Here is an 18046-nt window from a genome sequence, read left to right on the forward strand (position 1 = left end):
CGGTGGACCAGCCCACGGCTGAAAAAGGTTGCTCTAGGATGCTATGTTGTGCTATGTTGAACTCTGTCCCTCAACTAGTCACAGACGCCATGGAAAAAAATCCCAAACAATGTAATGTGAAATTCAGTGAGAAAACTATCTCAACACCACAAAATGGTACACTGAGAGATAAGAGCATCAAGTAGTAAACCGTTGGTTAACCAGACATCTGACTAGTAACTCTTAAGACAAACGACAGAATTGACCCAGGGGCTTTACAACAGGTATTGATTTTCCGACAATGTTATCTGTGATCCTGGATAAAGTTTCGTCTTAGCTTCTGGACCGCTTTACTTTTGTCATCTTAGGAGTCGGAAACCATTATGCCTACAGATTTTGCAGTGAGAAATATTGTTTGTTTCTCTCCCCCCCCCCCCGCCCTGGTATGTAAACTGATATTAAAGACTAGTCTATTTGTCATTCTGACAGCTCCTGGCTGCTAGAAGCAATTTCGTTATGAAATTTCTGGACTCCTCCGAGGCTGTTAAACTTCAGAGGTCTTTATCCTTGATTTGTATTTCAGGCATTTTTCAATATTCTCCACCACATGGAATTGGCTCCTACTCACCCAACTGCTCTATTCCTATTCTGTATTCACAGCTCAAATATGCAGAGCAAAGGCAAAGAACGTGGCGTATGGACAAAAGCCTCCTGACTGACTGGAAGCAAGCTTTGAGGGTCTTGCTTCAAATCAGAGACCATCAAGTTAAAACTGCAACTACAGATTGTTGTTCAAGACCCTGGTTAATAAGCCAACATTAAACCACAGAGACTTTCTGGCCAACTGAATTCCTTATGGACATAGATATGTAGGAAAGATTGTTATAATGAAGCCACGTGACAGGCAGGAGGGCTGACAGGTTTCTTTTTAACCCTATCTTTATCAGAAGATTCTTTTTTTCCAAAAGTAACAGAGGAGCTGGGAAGTCTTCCACACAAAAATTCAGCACTGTGTATAGTAAAGGTAAAGGGACCCCTAACCATTCGCGGACGACTCTGGGGTTGCAGCGCTCATCTCGCTTTACTGGCCGAGGGAGCCGGCGTGCAGCTTCTGCTTCCTGTGGCCAGCATGACTAAGTCGCTTCTGGCAAACCAGAGCAGCACACGGAAACACCGTTTACCTTCCCGCCGGAGCGGTACCTATTCATCTACTTGCACTTTGTGCTTTCGAACTGCTAGGTTGGCAGGAGCAGGGACCGAGCAACGGGAGCTCACCCCGTCGCGGGGATTTGAACCGCCGACCTTCTGATCGGCAAGCCCTAATTAGACACTGGAAGGAATCAAATGTTAATTTCACAGAACCACGGCTTTTCAGCGGAATAGAACATTTTAAATTGGATACTATTCAGCAGCTTCCCAAACACACACACACATCTTGGCGTCCTTTCCAAAGTTTATGTTCTGTGACAGCTTTGGCTTCTTTTCATGTAGTGTTGCTGGCAGAACATGATGCTTTTACATATCCAACACCACACAATACAGACATCAATATGCACTATGGGCAAGCAGTATCACGGTGTTAACGTTCAGCTAGGCTATCTTGTGGGTACACATAAGATGTAGCTATGCACAAGCTATGTCAAATCTTGGATTGCTAGCTCACTCAACATGGGGCTATGTCTGAAGATGATCCGCAAGCTTCAGCTAATGCAGAATCTCACAGCTCAGTTCTAGCTCATTTGCCCTGGTTTCCTATGAGCTTCAGTAATCAAATTACAGTGGGACCTCGACTTACAAATTTAATCCGTTCCGAATGCACACTCGTAGGTCGAAAACTTCGAAAGTCGAGTTTCCCATAGGAAAAGCGGCTTCCCATAGGAATGCATTGGAAACAGAGAAATTTGTAAGTCGAGGAAACCGCATCTAGCCGCGAATGGGTTTTCCGTTCGGATGTCGAAAAAATTGTAAGCGCGCGGCTACTTTTTCCGCTCGTAAGTCGAAAATGTCGGGTGTCAAGTAGCTCGTAAGTCGAGGTCCCACTGTATTGTAATTATTACGAGGAGAGGTTGAAGGAGCTAGGTATGTTGAGCTTGGAAAAGGGGAGATTGAAAGGAAATATGATAACCATCTTCAAATATCTCGAGGGCTGTCACATGGGAGCAAGCTTGTTTTCTCCTGATAGGACCTGATCCAATGGCTTCAAATTTCAAGAAAGGAGATTCTGACTAAACATCAGGAAGGACTTTCTGTCATTAAGAGCTGTTCAACTGTGCAATGGTTTCCCTTGGGAGGTTGCGGACTCTCCATCAGAGGTTTTAAGCAGAGGTTGAATGGCCGTCTATCATGGGTGCTTTAAGTTGAGATTCCTGCATTGCAGGGGGTTGACTTAGATGACTTGGGGATAACGTCCGACTCCATCATTCTATGACTCTATGACTGTCCTAGAGTCTGCACTGATGTGCTCTCCTGAAGCTATGCTTGGATATAACTTGGTGAAGTAACCAAGATGAATTAAACCAATTTAAAGAGAAACCTCGATTTAAGCAAGATTTAGACTATTGGAATGGCATACTACAGATAAAAAGGTAAAATCAGTAATGATACACTGGGCTAAAGACATTGGTTAGAATATGGGAGAGGTTATAGAAGGAGGTATCAATTTTACTACATGCAGTACACTTAAAGAAAATGTGATGAAAATGATGTATAGGTGGTATTTGTTGTTGTTGTTGTTGTTTAGTCGTTTAGTCGTGTCCGACTCTTCATGACCCCATGGACCATAGCACGCCAGGCACTCCTGTCTTCCACTGCCTCCCGCAGTTTGATCAAACTCATGTTCGTAGCTTCGAGAACACTGTCCAACCATCTCGTTCTCTGTCGTCCCCTTCTCCTAGTGCCCTCAATCTTTCCCAGCATCATGGTCTTTTCCAGGGAGTCTTCTCTTCTCATGAGGTGGCCAAAGTATTGGAGCCTCAGCTTCACGATCTGTCCTTCCAGTGAGCACTCAGGGCTGATTTCCTTCAGAATGGATAGGTTTGATCTTCTTGCAGTCCATGGGACTCTCAAGAGTCTCCTCCAGCACCATAATTCAAAAGCATCAATTCTTTGGCGATCAGCCTTCTTTATGGTCCAGCTCTCACTTCCATACATCACTACTGGGAAAACCATAGCTTTAACTATAAGGACCTTTGTTGGCAAGGTGATGTCTCTGCTTTTAAAGATGTTGTCTAGGATTGTCATTGCTTTTCTCCCAAGAAGCAGGCATCTTTTAATTTCGTGACTGCTGTGGTATTTAACACCAGTTAAATTGGCCAAAATGTATAGAACAAAAAAAATGTCTGTTGGAAATGTAATGAAAAGGAGGGTACTTTTTACCACATGTGGTGGACATGTAAAGAGGTGAAAGCTTTCTGGGAGATGATATATAATAAATTAAAGAAAATGATTAGAAACACTTTTGTTAAAAAAAACAGAAGCTTTCTTACTGGATATAGTGGGGAAAGAGATACCGAGACAAGATAAAAAATTGTTCTTATATGCAACAACTGCAGCAAGAATTTTATTAGCCCAAAAATGGAAACAGCATGAAGTACCAACAAAAGAAGAGTGTCAGATGAAAATGATGGACTTTGCAGAACTGGCGAAACTGACGGGAAGAATCCGGAACCAGCGAGACCAAGCTTTCCAAAATGACTGGAACAAATTTAAATTATATTCGAAAGACAAGGGTAAGCAATTAACATCATTAGCAGGGTTATCTGAAGATTTGTAAGATGAATTAGTTACCTATTCAGGTTGAGTAATTTAAAATTTTAAGTAATGATATAACAAGAATAGGAAAGGAAGTGAAATGCATGGAAATTTTTATTTTGTAAACCATTAGGCGGGAGGGAGTCATTTAGGCTCGGTTGAGCCAAGAGATTTAATAAGAGGATATGCTGTTACGTATTGTGATTTTATGTAAAATTAATAATAATCATTTTAAAAAGATTTAGACTGCATGATGAAAGAGATTTGTCTGTTGTTTAGATCTGTCCTCATTGCAAACCATTGCAAATAAGAGGGCTTTTACAAAATCTACAGTATTGCTGTTTGTTAAACAAGGTGACAAAGGAAACAAAGCAGCAAAGCAGTCAGTGGGACACATACAGGGATGAATAAATGCTAGGCACTCATGCACTTGACACACCACTAGCAAATTTCAAATTGCAAAGGATGCCGTCTAGATTATGCACCCATCCCATTGGAAGAAAAGGTGCTTGAGTGCTCCTCCCATCGATCCCAACAGAATTTAAGCAGGCGTGACTTTCTCTAGATTATGTCAAAGATGGGAGGATGCCTTATTAGAGAACATCTGTCCTCTCCTTGCAGTTATTCACATCTTGTTAGGCCCACCAAGAAGCTACCATGGTTTGACAGGAAAATCCTCTAACGTCACAATGTTTATTCTGAAGTTAGACCCATTGCACTCAGTGATGCTTATGTCCACTTGAGTCCAAATAGGAATGCAGCCCAAAATTATTGAAGCGCCGACTGAAAGTCACTTGAGTGATAAGCAATCATTATGGCACATACAGTGGTACCTTGGTTTAAGTACACAGTTGGTTCCGGAAGTCTGTACTTAACCTGAAGTGAACTTTCCCATTGAAAGTAATGGAAAGTGGATTAATCTGTTCCAGACGGGTCCGCGGAGTACTTAAACTGAAAGTACTCAAACTGAAGCGTACTTAAACCGAGTTATGACTGTACTACTTTGATGTTCCCCAAAGAATGGATTAGGAGTATTAGAATTAAGTTTTAAAAAGTACTGTATTTTTCCGTGTATAAGACAATACCCCCTCCCCTCATTTTTTAAGTTTAAAAGTGGGGGTCATCTTATACATGGAATGTTGCCATTATTTATTTCTTAATTTGGGGCTCAAAAATACATCTTATACATGGGAGCGTCTTATACATGGAAAAATGCGGTAATTGTTAAAACATGTTCACTTATTGTGTCTGTAGATGGAATATTTGGAGAAAGAGGAGTCATAGTAATGTATAGAATTGTACTGACGTGTTGAGTGCCAAGTTATTAGTGATGTTCTAGCTCAGGGTTTCCCAAACCTGGATCTCCAGCTGTTTTTGTACTACAACTCCCATCATCCCTAGCTAGCAGGACCAATGGTCAAAGGTGATAAGAATTGTAGTCCAAAACCAGCTATTGATCAAAGTTTAGTTTGGGAAACACTGTTTTAGCTGAAGGTATAACTTCAACCAGCTTCCCCCAACCTCTAACCAACTTCCCATCAACCCCAGCTTGGAATAATTTAAAAATAATTAAAATATTAATAAATAAATAATAAATGATAATTTAAACAAAACTTTATTTTCCAATAGACATGCTATTAGCAAAAGGTTGAGTGCCTGGAGCCCCTATGAATAACAGTTAAGTTGCATCATGAATTTATTATTTGCATCTTTATTTGTTAAACTTTCAGACGTTTGTATCAAACTTAATAACTTTCCAAACACTATACATCAAAGCTTCAGATTATTAAGCCCTCTGAAAATCAATCACAAATCAGTTTTCAGATGACACTGATGTCTTATTGCTATTCATTCCTCCTGGACCATTTCTAGCAGTTCATTTTATATTCCCGCAGTGTTGAAATATGGCTCGTGCCAGTATCTGTCCTTTTAGTAATCACCAAAGCATAGCTTGGCAGTTGTCATAAATTACACTCTCGAAGAAGAAAAAAATGCCAGTAATACTCTGAATTGATTGAACAGCATGGAATCAAAACTAGCTGTCAGAGAATCCATTTGACCGATCTCTCCCTCTATCCTTATCCCTTCTTTTAAGTCAGAAGACTTCTAGTATTGCAATTATTTTGTGCCAACATACGCTGGATGAACCAATTATTTATAAAAGCATTATTTTAAATGACTCTGCAATTGCAATTTTTTTGAATGTGCTCTTTCCAAAGAAAGCTATAAAGGATACAATTGAATAATTTTCATTTACCCACACAGCATTACAGAGTTTAAATAATAGCCTGTGGCTGGCGCAAACTGATTTATTCAGCCTCAAAACATCCACATCAGGTGGAATGGCTCTTTGTGATGGCAGAAAAAGAAGACACCATTTCAATCAAACTGCAGGTGCCTTCCAAACATATGTGAAGCCAAGGGCTGGATTATTCATTATGCTAAGAAAGGCTCACAGCAATGGCTGGGAGCTTAGGCCCATTTTGCTCCTTGGGTCTCATTAAAATAGTCTCTACTCAAGACTGTTCTCTTGTCCCACGAATGGGAAGCAGTGGTCATGTTCCCAGCTGGAGGGGAAAATAATGGTATGGTTAGTAGAATGGGCAGCAGAACTAGTAAAGAACTATTGCAATGCGCTCTACGTGGGGCTACCTTTGAAGGTGACCCGGAAACTACAACTAATCCAGACTGGTGACTGGGAGCGGCCGCCGAGACCATATAACACCAGTCCTGAAAGACCTACATTGGCTCCCAGTACGTTTCCGAGCACAATTCAGTGTGCTGGTGCTGACCTTTAAAGCCCTAAACGGCCTCGGCCCAGTATACCTGAAGGAGCGTCTCCACCCCCATCGTTCAGCCTGGACACTGAGGTCCAGCTCCGAGGGCCTTCTGGCGGTTCCCTCCCTGCAAGAAGCAAAGCTATAGGGAACCAGGCAGAGGGCATTCTTGATAGTGGCGCCCGCCCTGTGGAATGCCCTCCCATCAGATGCCAAAGAGATAAACAAGTACCTGACATTTAGAAAACATCTGAAGGCAACCCTGTTTAGGGAAGTTTTTTATGTGTGACATTTTAATGTATTTTAATCTTTGTTGGAAGCCGCCCAGAGTGGCTTGGGAAACCCAGCCGGATGGCTGGGGTACAAATAAAAAATTATTATTATTATTATTATTATTATTATTATTATTATTATTATTTAGAGCAGAAGGTTTTGGGAACGGGGCAGACTGTGACAAGAAGAGTGAGAATAAAAGCAACATGCAGGGGGCAGCCTGCTCGCCCTCATATAAAGATACTAGTGGATGAGACAGCAATCCTTGAGGGACAGAAACACAGGTCCAAAGGTGAAGATGGGGACTAAAACCCTAGAATACGCTCCTAGAATACGCTCAGACTCCTTTGCCGTAAACGCGGGTCCACGACATGCACAAGTTCCATGACAGACAGGCTGATGTAGAAAGAATTCCCTGAAGCAGGGATGAGGAAACTGTGGCTCTCCAGATGTGACTGGAGTGCACCATCATTGGTTATTGCCTGAGATAACTGGGGCTATTAAGAGAAAGTACTCCTTCTAATGAAATAGGGGGAAATGTTTAAAATAACTTTTGTAAAAGAACCAGAAGCCTTTTTATTAGGAATAATTGGTACCGACATTCCAAAGGAACGGAAAAGACTTTTTATGTATGTGACAACAGCAGCAAGGATGCTACTAGCCCAGAGATGGAGAGATGAAAGAGTCCCGACCAGAGAGGAATGGCAAACTAAGCTGTTAAACTACGCTGAAACGGCAAAACTGACCGGAAAATCCAAAACATTAAATGCATTCATTGACTTTTATTCCTGTTGCCACATTGTGTTATCACTTCCACTGGAAGTGTATCGGTGCAGTTCCAACTCCAGGAAAACTTATACGTTAAATATTATGTGATACAAGGCATTTTTAAAAAGAGGATAATGCTAAATTACCCAGAAATATGACTTTGGGAATCAGTTAGGAACATTGATCCATCTAGTTCGATATTATTTGTGCTGACTAGCCAAGGCTCTCCAGGGTTTCAGGAAGTCTTTCTCAGTTATACCTGGAGTTGTGTCTTCTATAGGACACCAGGCTCACAACCTTTCCTTAATGCAATTTTCACTCCCTATGAGTGAACCAAATGAGCCAATTGGCAGTAATTTTAGTCTTTTTAAAAGAAAGTGCTATCTCAGGCACTTAAGTCATTTTGGGCATAAGGAGCTGTGGTGTTCGTTGTCTGATTGACATGGGCCTGTACTCGCCTCTTAATAAATTCTTTTGTTTTGCTCCAGTGGTGCCTATGTGTTGTGAGCATCAAGGGGAAAATGCAAAAAGCAGGATTATTTTTCTTTTGCTTGTTTGTGAAGAACAAGAGAATGCACTGCGTAATTTAATGAGAGCCTGAATTTTCGATTAGAAGGGAGACTTTATCTGCAAATGAGCTTCTTGTTGATTTCTTTTTAAATACATATAATCAAAAGACAAAGGCAGCCTTATTATGAGAAAATTGCAGCATGTGGGGTTTCTTCCAATACTTGCATTCCTTCTGGGACAATTCATCTGCATGTAAACTCATTAAGTATCTCAAGCTGATATTTCAGGTCTTGGAATCCAATTAGGTGTTCTAGTGACACACTGTCTTGAGGTGCTGGAGAGGCTCTTTGTAATAAAAAGGAAGCTATAGAGTAAATAATGGAGGGATGATTCCATGACATCATCTGAAATGCTTGCAGGTTGATGGCACAAGGGGGGGGGATCCCAAACACTGCACCTGTTTTCTCATTCCACACTCCCTATTGTGTATTAAAGCATTTCACCAGCTCAGAGACTGGGGACCTTGCCCAGGGACATCATGGTGGCTGTGGGCACTGGGTGGTAACTCCTAATATAAGTTAGATCAGTGGTTTTCAACTAGTGCACCACGGCAGCCTGTGGCACCTTAAATGATAGTCAGGTAAGCTGCAGGCAGCACCAGCTTCCTTCCTTCCTTCCTTCCTTCCTTCCTTCCTTCCTTCCTTCCTTCCTTCCTTCCTTCCTTCCTTCCTTCCTTCCTTCCTTCCTTCCTTCCTTCCTTCCTTCCCTCCCTCCCTCCCTCCCTCCCTCCCTCCCTCCCTTCCTTCCTTCCTCCCCTCCTCCCCTCCTCCCCTCCCTCCCTCCTCTCTTGCCCTCTTGCATCTCTGCCTATCGGAGGCTCGCAAGCCTATTTGTTGCAGTGGCCCTGGCTACAAGCTACCCAGGTGAATGGTGCTTCTGAGGTTGACCAGGGGCATAAGAGCCAACTGCTAGGGGCCAAGGGGTTTTTGCCCCCCCCCAATCAAGTATTTGAGGGGGCACCCCCCAAGTTGATGGGCATTGCCATGTCAATGGTGTGCATGCACCTCATCATGCAATCAATTATGTAGGTGGGGCTTACCTGCTCCCCCTATTTTATTCAGGCACCCCTGGCCAGGGGGCTCTGATTGCCAGGAGCTAAGGTGGCCTCAGAGCAAGCAAGCAAGCAAGCAAACCAGCTAGCTAGCTAGCTAGCAAGCAAGCAAGCAGTTGAGGGAGCCCAGCCCTTGCTGTTGGGAACAGGGAGACAAGTGGGAGGCCGGGCAGTGAGCTGTCTTGTGTTCACTGCATACAAGGCCTGCCTGGGAGCTGAGCGCCTGGCACCAAAGGGGAGTCTCTCTGCCATGCAGGCCCAGTAGCGCCCTCTGCTGCTGCCTCCTGAGGCGAGTGAGCTGATAGCCTCACATTCAGCCTCCTTTGTCCAGTTTCTGTTGGGCCACTAAGACTGGGGGCATCATCTTCCTTTCCCCCCGTGGGGCTGCATGAGGAGGCAACTCTCTTTGGGGCAGAGGGTGGCAGCTCAGAGACTAGCAGCTGCTGCAGCGTCCACCCTATGAGAGGGGAGAAGAGGCTGGGGGAACGCCCCACAAGGGAAGGTATCCAAAAAGGGGTGAGGAGTTGCTGGCTTGGGCAGGCAAGGAGTGATATAACTGGGCTCCTGAGACACAAAGCACATTTTCCCACAGGGGAGCCGCAGAAACAATGAAGTTGGCCAAGAGCCATAGACTCAAAAATGTTGAAAACCTCTAGACCAGGCATCCCCAAACTTCGGCCCTCCAGATGTTTTGGATTACAATTCCCATCTTCCCCGACTACTGGTCCTGTTAGCTAGGGATCATGGGAGTTGTAGGCCAAAACATCTGGAGGACCGCAGTTTGGGGATGCCTGCTCTAGACTATAGCTTTTGCTAAGACACTGCATTATGCCTCTCTTGATGTTAATCAGAAACACCATTGCTTCTAATCAGCAAGTTGTAAGTGGGCACATGATCCATTCACCTGGAGGTATGAAATGGGGTAGCTGATGATGCAGAATAAAACAGAGGTGGGTCCTACCCATAGAGTTTGGGCAATGCTTAAAGAGGCAATTCAGCTTGGCTATTGATTTTCCTACAATATGTGAAAGACATGCTCAACTTGCTGCTAAGAGCGCAAGAAGTGACCTTCCAAGTGACCTTAGCAACCTCATCTTAAGCACACAGCAGCCGCCAAGTGAAAACCCCTTCCACAGCATTAGGAATTCAAGTCTCCTTTGGGTGCCCCATTATAGGACGCAACAAAGCCAATGCTTAAAAACTGATCCACGCAGAGACATTCATCACCACTCAGTGACTTGCCACCAAACAGAATACATGAAGTGCTTTAATTGAAAAGCATGAGGCAAAAGGTGTTGTCAGGCGATGTGAGAGTGACTCACGGTGCTGTTTGTTGGATGTGTGGTGATCGTTGCACAAGTAGAAGTTATTACTCGATGATACAGCAATGCTGTGTTGAACGCACATGTAAAAGCTTCCCTTAAGTCAGTGATGGCTGAACTTGGCCTTCCAGCTGTTTTGGGACTACAATTCCCATCATCTCTGACCCACTGGTCCTGTTAGTTAGGGATGATGGGAGTTGTAGTCCCCAAACAGCTGGAGGGCCAAGTTTGGCCAACACTGCCTTAAGTTGTTCTTAAATGGGATCAACTGAACTTTTGAGGCAGAAATGGGGAACTTCCCTTAGTCCTCCCAAACATACTGGTGTTTTTTTTTAAATGGCTATCCATATACACAATGAGATACTAGCTAATCAGGGATCATATAATGAATAAAAGCACGCCTGGTGGCCTAAGCTATAAGGGAAGTGCTTCCTCTCACCACACACACACACACACACACACACACACACACACACTTTGTTCCTCTTTGTTCCTCTTTGCTGTCCCCCTGTGCAACCACCACTGGTAGTGGAGCTCCTTTGGCCACAAAAAGGCAACAAACTCAGTGAGGGGACTTCAGTTCAGAGCTATCCCCAATTCATTAAAGATTTTAGAGGGTGGAGAAAAATGCAAGGGACAGAATTCTCTGCTAGTAGCCTACAGTGTTAAAACTTTATGAAGCATACCAACAGGACCAGGCACCTCTGAGTATAATCATTACAACATTAATAAGACTCAAGTTAGAACTCATCTTATGCAGAAGTCTCCAAATATTAAGAACGATTTCCCTGTATTAAGAGTAGTACACAAGGCACATAAAAGCACATAATCAGAAAGATATAGGCAGCACAACATAAGTGTATGTGGTTTTGATAATGGGAAGGATAAAATGTACAGTAGCTACAATAGTGTGAGGGTTCTTCCAGGCTTGACATTGCTCTCTGCTGCTTCCCTCTGGGAAAACCCAATATTAACCACTGAATCAGCGCAAATGTCAGCCGGCTTTTCTCTGGAATGACGTTTGCTCCAATTTAGCACTAAAGAGCAGGATTTCTGGGGGGAAGCAGAGGGGCAAAGGCAAAACTGCTTGGCCCCATGCTTTCTAGGTATGGGACAAGCGCAGGTCTGGCTGAGCCCCTAGTTTGAGATCCCAACTGTTGGGGAAGGCATTGTCATATATATGGAAAGATGCCAATGTGAAACAGCTGTTGCATTCCCCCCCCCCAAGAGTGGAAGCCATGGCTGGAATCTTACCTTTCTGCCCCCTGTGTTTATGCGAAGAGGGGTGAGGAAGGGGTCGAAGATCATATGGCTGGTTTCTATGTTGACGGGTGACTGCCTTTTCCCAACAGAACAAAGATTCCAGGCGGAATTCACCAAGCCCCAAAACGAAGGAACTGTAATGAAAGAAAAGAGAAGGAAGTTTAAAGAAGAGGTTCTGGGAAGAGGGCAGAGGAAGTCAATACAAGCACTACTGATATTGTACATCCCGTATGAACAATCACTGTGAAAAGTCAACATAAGGAAGGACCAAAAATTTATAGAACCCTTTAAAGAAGCCAAGAGGTGCAATCCAAATCTCCAATCCTCCACACTAGAGGGGGCTTGGAGGGGGTGGGCCTCTGCCACTGCCACTGAGGAAGCCCCACTGTCAGCGGAAAAGTCCGGCCTGTGAGGAGCCCACCAATGTACCCAAGCAAATGGTGCGCATGCAGAAGTTATCACTGGTGCCATCACCACTGGGGATAGCTTGAACTAGATGTTTCAGGGGAAGGGATAGGGGTTGTTCAGCACAGAATCCGCTAGAGTGGCAGTGGCTATACTGCTCCATCAAATCCCTCTGCTGCCAGCCAAGGGTTTGGCTTACTCCCAATACTCCAGCTCCTTCATTGTTTTCTCGAGCGGTGGTTGTTTCTCTCGCTTTCCTTTCCCAGGGTGCCTGTAACCACTACAGAAACTGTGGTTAATTGCACTTTAGAAAGCAGAGAACTGCAGAGAACTCTTAGCTAATCCCATGCGATTTTGCAGAATGTATTCCCACCTCCCCCCACTCCCTAAAGAAAAAGAAACCAGTCCTTTTTGAAGGCAGCCCTATTTAGGGAAGTTTTTAAATGTTTGATCTTTTATTGTGTTTTTAATATCCTGTTAGAAACCGCCCAGAGCGGCTGGGGATAAATAATAATAATAATAATAATAATAATAATAATAATAATAATAAATTATTATAATTATTATTATTAAGCAGGTGAACAAGTACAGAAGTAAGGCACACCCTGAAATAATAATAAATAACACATGATGCTGTTTTGTTAGCTGCCAAGTAACAGGTTGCCTTGTCAACTTTGCACGCCAGCCAGTGAAACAGCCATTACATGAAGCCTGGATAGCTTAACTGGTTAGAGCGTGGTGCTGGTAACGCCAAGGTTGCAGGTTCGATCCCCATAGGGGATGAGCTGCATATTCCTGCACTGCAGGGGGTTGGACTAGATGACCCTCAGGGTCCCTTCCAGCTCTACAATTCTATGATTCTCAGAAAGAGGTCTCCTAATGACTGTAGCTGTAGCAATTAACCCCGACAGGTAACATGCACACACATTCAGCATTCTCAGTGTTGCCATGATGACATTGAGAGGGCTGGGAGGGTGCTGGTCACTATTATTTATTTCATAGATTTCTCTCTCTTTTCCAACTATAGTCCTCACATAGGTAAGCATTCAATGATATACCTTTAGAAACACAAAAAGAGGGGAGCGGGGAGATCAGTTCGACTTGTGTAAGAACTTGCAGTTGATGCTTATTACCACTGGACAATTGGTCTTACAAGGTCCTAGTGGGAGACGAAACTGTCTGGCTGAAACATTCCTTTATTAGATTTGACAGCTGCCATGACAAGTCACCCTGAAGCTCTGTATAAGGTGGTTCCTGGTTTACTGGACCTATTATGCCCAGTCTCTGCAATACCCTCTTGAGGATGCCATGCTGATTATTTGTATCTCCTCATCAGCTGTCATCTATGTGATCAGTGCCTGTGGCTGTGGAAGGGGCCTGAAGTTAACATCTCAGCTACAGAAAAGAAGGCTACTTTCAAGGAAGAGCTTTGGCATGTAGGCACAAACATCTTAGGACACGTTATGTCAGGCTAACCTTTGACATAGTCAAACGATAAACCCAATGGGGGATCTTCAAAGGATAAGGGGTGGGAGGAGGGGTATTCTGCTGAGCCTTCAATTTGCTGTGTGCTATGAAATGCATCTCCCCCACAGATAAATCCATCTCCTCCATTCTTCCACTTGTACTCATAAGGCCTGAAAATTTAATTTCCAGCTTCACTTCCTTTCCCTTGTGTTGCTGTGCTGAGCCTTCTCTCTCTCTCTCTTCCCTCCCGATGACAGAAGCAGCAGGTGAGCAGAGGGATTGTCCTGGTGTTTGCTGAAGCAGCAGAGATCCGACAAAGGTGGACGTGTCACCAGCGCTGAACATCGGTTTGTGGCTTAAAGCATATCATTGATCTCATGGAAAAAGCTGGAGGTGTTAAAAATGACCGCGTAGATTTGCCACCCCCATGTCCACAGACGCGCTTAAAAGTGTTCATAAGCTAATCTGAAAACATGTCTGATTATCATAGCTCAGGTTCAGTCCCCGTCATCTTTAGTTAAAACGATTTCAAGCTGGCTTCTTGGATTGATGGGTTACCCTAGTTTTCTAATTATGCGTTGGAAGCTGCCCTAATTTTACAAATGGAGGCAGAAAATGCATTTTTAGACAAAGAAATGGGTTGCTGTACCAGGTGCTTTATTTATATTCACACACTTGAACTTTTCCAATCCTAAGCAGGTAAGCAAAACAGGAGGTTGATTGGTGGCTGGGGACAGAGAAATCTGTGACAGTTTCTATTTTTTCCAACCTCAAGTTCAGTTCTCCACATTTCCACATCAGTTTGCAACTTTTTTTTTTTTTAAAGAAGTCTGCATAGAAAATGCATTTTAGTGTGAAGTTTTTCTAATATAGGCATTTTTGCATTGTGGTTTCCCCTAATATAATGGGTTCTCAGTAACATGCACCTTTTCCCCCTCACACTTTAGGCCAGCATATGCATTTATTTTGGTACACATTGCTTGGTTGGAAAACGGCCCTGCAATATTTGGGGAGTTTGGCAGGTGTGGTGGCAGAGCCAATCTGAGCTTTGCCCCTCCCATTCCTGGCAGTGACATATGGTGCTGGGAAGTCAGGAGAGCATCATAGCCCCACCCACACTACCCATTACTGGTTGGATTCCCCTCCCCCCTTCTCATAGCTGCCAAGTTATCCCTTTTTTTTTTAAGGGATTTTCCCTTATGCTGAATAGGCTTCCTTGCGAGAAAAGGGAAAACTTGGCAGCTATGCCCCTTCTCCTTCCTCCCTGAACAGGAAGTAGAGTGGGCACGAAACAGGAAGATTGCTTATTTAGTTTATCATGCTAATGTTCAACACAGGAAATGGTAGCCCAGCAAATAATGTGACTGGATAGCAGTTCATACATTACTAGAATGGTACCCATACCTGCCAAGTCCCGGACTGCAGAATCCGGGACCGGCAGCCGCGTGACACCGGAAGTTGCGTCTATGCACTTCCGGACATGTGTAGACGTGACGTTTGAAGCCGGCGCCGGCCATTTTCGGTGCCCATAGATGGGCAAATCAGAAAAAAATATGGTCGCCGGCAGGAGAATAACGGGAGACGAAGTGATACAGGGGGGCCATCGGTAAAAGGTAAGAAAAAATGGGGGTTTCCCAGGGAAAACGGGGTACTTGGCAGCTATGATGGTACCTTAATTCTCAAATGCCTTGGTACTCAAACAACTTGGAACCCAAACACTGCAAACCCGGAAGTAAGTGTTCTAGTTTGCGAACTTTTTTCAGAAGCCGAACGTGCTCCGTTTTGAGTGGTATGCTTCCAATTTGAGTGCTACACTTCCATTTTGAGTGTTATGCTGAGGTCTGTTTTTGCTATTTATTTTGTGTTTTTGTTTTTACAGCTCTTTTTGTTTTGTTTTTGTGACTGTGTGGAACCCAGTTCAGCTACTGCTTGCTTGATTGTGTGACTGCAGTACATTGCTTATTGCTTTCATTTTATGGATCAATGGTCTTGTTGGACAGTAAAATTCATGTTAAATTGCGGTTCTGGGGGTTGTTTTTAAAAGTCTGAAATGGATTAATGGATCCATTATGCATCACTTTCTATGAGAAAGTGTGCTTTGGTTTTGGAACAGACTTCCGGAACGGATTAAGTTTGAGAACCAAGGTACCACTGTGAAGGTAAAAGTTAAGTCCAGTCAAAGGTGATTATGGGGTGCGACGCTCATCTCGCTTTCAGGTCAAGGGAGCCGGCGTTTGTCCACAGACAACTTTCCAGGTCATGCGCCAGCATGACTAAACTGCTTCTGGTGCAATGGGACACCGTGACATAAGGCATAGCACACGGAAACGCTGTTTATCTTCCTGCCGCAGTGGTACCTACTAATCTACTTGCATTGGCGTGCTTTCGAACTGCTAGGTTGGCAGGAGCTGGGACAGAGCAACGGGAGCTCACCCCAGCACGGGGATTCGAACCGCCAACCTTCTGATTGGCAAGCCCAAGAGGCTCAGTGGTTTAGACCAGTGGTCCTCAACCTTGGGCCTCCAGATGTTTTGAGACTACAGTTCCCATCATCCCTGACCACTGGTCCTGCTAGCTAGGGATCATGGGAGTTGTAGGCCAAAAACATCTGGAGGCCCAAGGTTGAGGACCACTGGTTTAGACCACAGCGCCAAGATACAGACAAGTTTTCTTCCACATGAATGTGAATCTCCCGCACAAAATACCAGCTGTATACCATTAGGCTAGATATTACTTATTCTACATGGCTGCAATCCCAGGGCCCACTCAATACTTCACATGCACTAACAAGCATATTCAGTCTAGAAAGAGGCCCTCTGTAGACTTGGAGTGGTTGGGATGCATTATGGATGCTAAGTATGATCTAGGCAGTCCAATTAAAAGCAATGTGACTTGCGTTAGATGCAATGAACGTGTTTCATCAGCTCCAATGGGCTGTGAAGTTCTTGTTTACTCATAAATAACTCTTACTGATTTCGTTGGGTTTTCCTCCCAAGTAGCTGTTCAGAGGCTTGCAGCTGAAGCCACAACTAGACTTTAGCTGCATTTCAGTCAGCAAATTCCACCCAAGGCTTTCAACACGCAGGTGACAGAGACAGGACCTTTCCCACTATATAGCACCAATGCAAAACACATTAGCGTGAATAGCTGGGAAATGGGATGTGTAACATCAAAGAGGTGAGTGAAACATTCACATTTGAAAGGCCTTCACTGTTTCCATCTCTCTACAAACACTGGAAAAATGCGTATGGTGGTAAGATTAAAGAACAGGAAATTTGACATTTTGTACAGTCCTACCCCCCAAACAGAAGATATTTAGTTCTGATCACTATTAACACAACAAAGAGGTGAAGAAGGAAAATAAAACCTTTCAAGAATGCTGGGATAGTGGGATTGGCACAGAATAATCAAGTCACACACCTCAGCTCATATATATATGCAGTGCTTTTTTCCTTAAACAATGTTTAGGGGTACTCTCATTTTGACTCAAGAAAACCACCATTTAATAGTTCAAATCGGGGAAAATAAATACAGTAAATGGACAAAGGAAGAGAGGGAGTACACTGGTGACCAGTGTTCAGAAATAGATGTGTCCATTTATGCAGGGAAGAGCTTACTGAGACAATTATGACTCAGAGCCCCCTCAAAATGTAGAGTTGGCACCGCTTCCCATCCCTGTCATTCATCTTCCCCTCTGGCTTGCTGCCTGGCATATCTGGGCCCTGATCAGTTGCCCACAGTTGCTGGCTAGAACAGAACTGGCACAGGAACAGCCATGCAGCCGGAAGGAAATCTGAATGCTACAGGGAGACCACAAAACCGGCTGGCTGCTGTTCACGGCTGGCGAGCCTTCTTTTAAAATGTTCAAAAACAAAATGAGAGGGGCAGGCGACCTGACCCAACCACCTCACCTGCAGGTAAGGTAAGCCCAATCTCACCACCCTGAAACCCTCGAGAAATTTCTACTGGCCCATCTTCAGCATGTTTTCTTTTAACAAAAAGAAACGATTGGTAAAATTGAGCATCCAGCGAAATATTGGCCCGGTCTTGCTTCAGAATAGCCCACAGAAAGATACATGGGCAAATGCATTCAATCTCTTTGTTTAAAGAGATGGTTTAATATATTTGTTTGCTTATTATTAGCTATCGCAATAGACTGCAGGTATGATATTGGGTGGGTGGGAATCGGGGTGCCATCTCATCCTCAGGATTGTGGGTGCCCACCGCCGCAACGCAGACGTGCAACGTCACACGCACACCTGCATGTAGTCTCACACACACACACACACACACACACACACACACTAGGTGCAGGTGTGTGCTTGTGATGTCGCACGTCTGTTTTGTGGTGGCTGGCGGTGGCGACTCCTCTTTCTCCTCCTATCCAGTGCCAGAGAGGCACCCTTTTCTGTGGGGAGGGG

The 18046-nt window shown here is 44.1% G+C and overlaps 1 protein-coding gene across 3 annotated transcripts in view; it reads right to left on the bottom strand.

The window, feature by feature from the left end:
* CA10 (carbonic anhydrase 10 (inactive)) overlaps positions 1-18046 on the bottom strand; it is a 305607-nt gene that overhangs the window by 162800 nt on the left and 124761 nt on the right. For all 3 annotated transcript variants that reach the window (XM_035103821.3, XM_088661348.1, XM_088661347.1), the window contains one exon: positions 11745-11887. In XM_035103821.3, the coding sequence (XP_034959712.1) occupies positions 11745-11887 (143 nt within the window). The remainder of the gene's footprint in view (positions 1-11744; positions 11888-18046) is intronic.

This window comes from Zootoca vivipara, chromosome 2, assembly GCF_965207765.1.
Source record: "Zootoca vivipara chromosome 2, rZooViv2.hap1.1, whole genome shotgun sequence".
Lineage (NCBI taxonomy): Eukaryota > Metazoa > Chordata > Lepidosauria > Squamata > Lacertidae > Zootoca > Zootoca vivipara.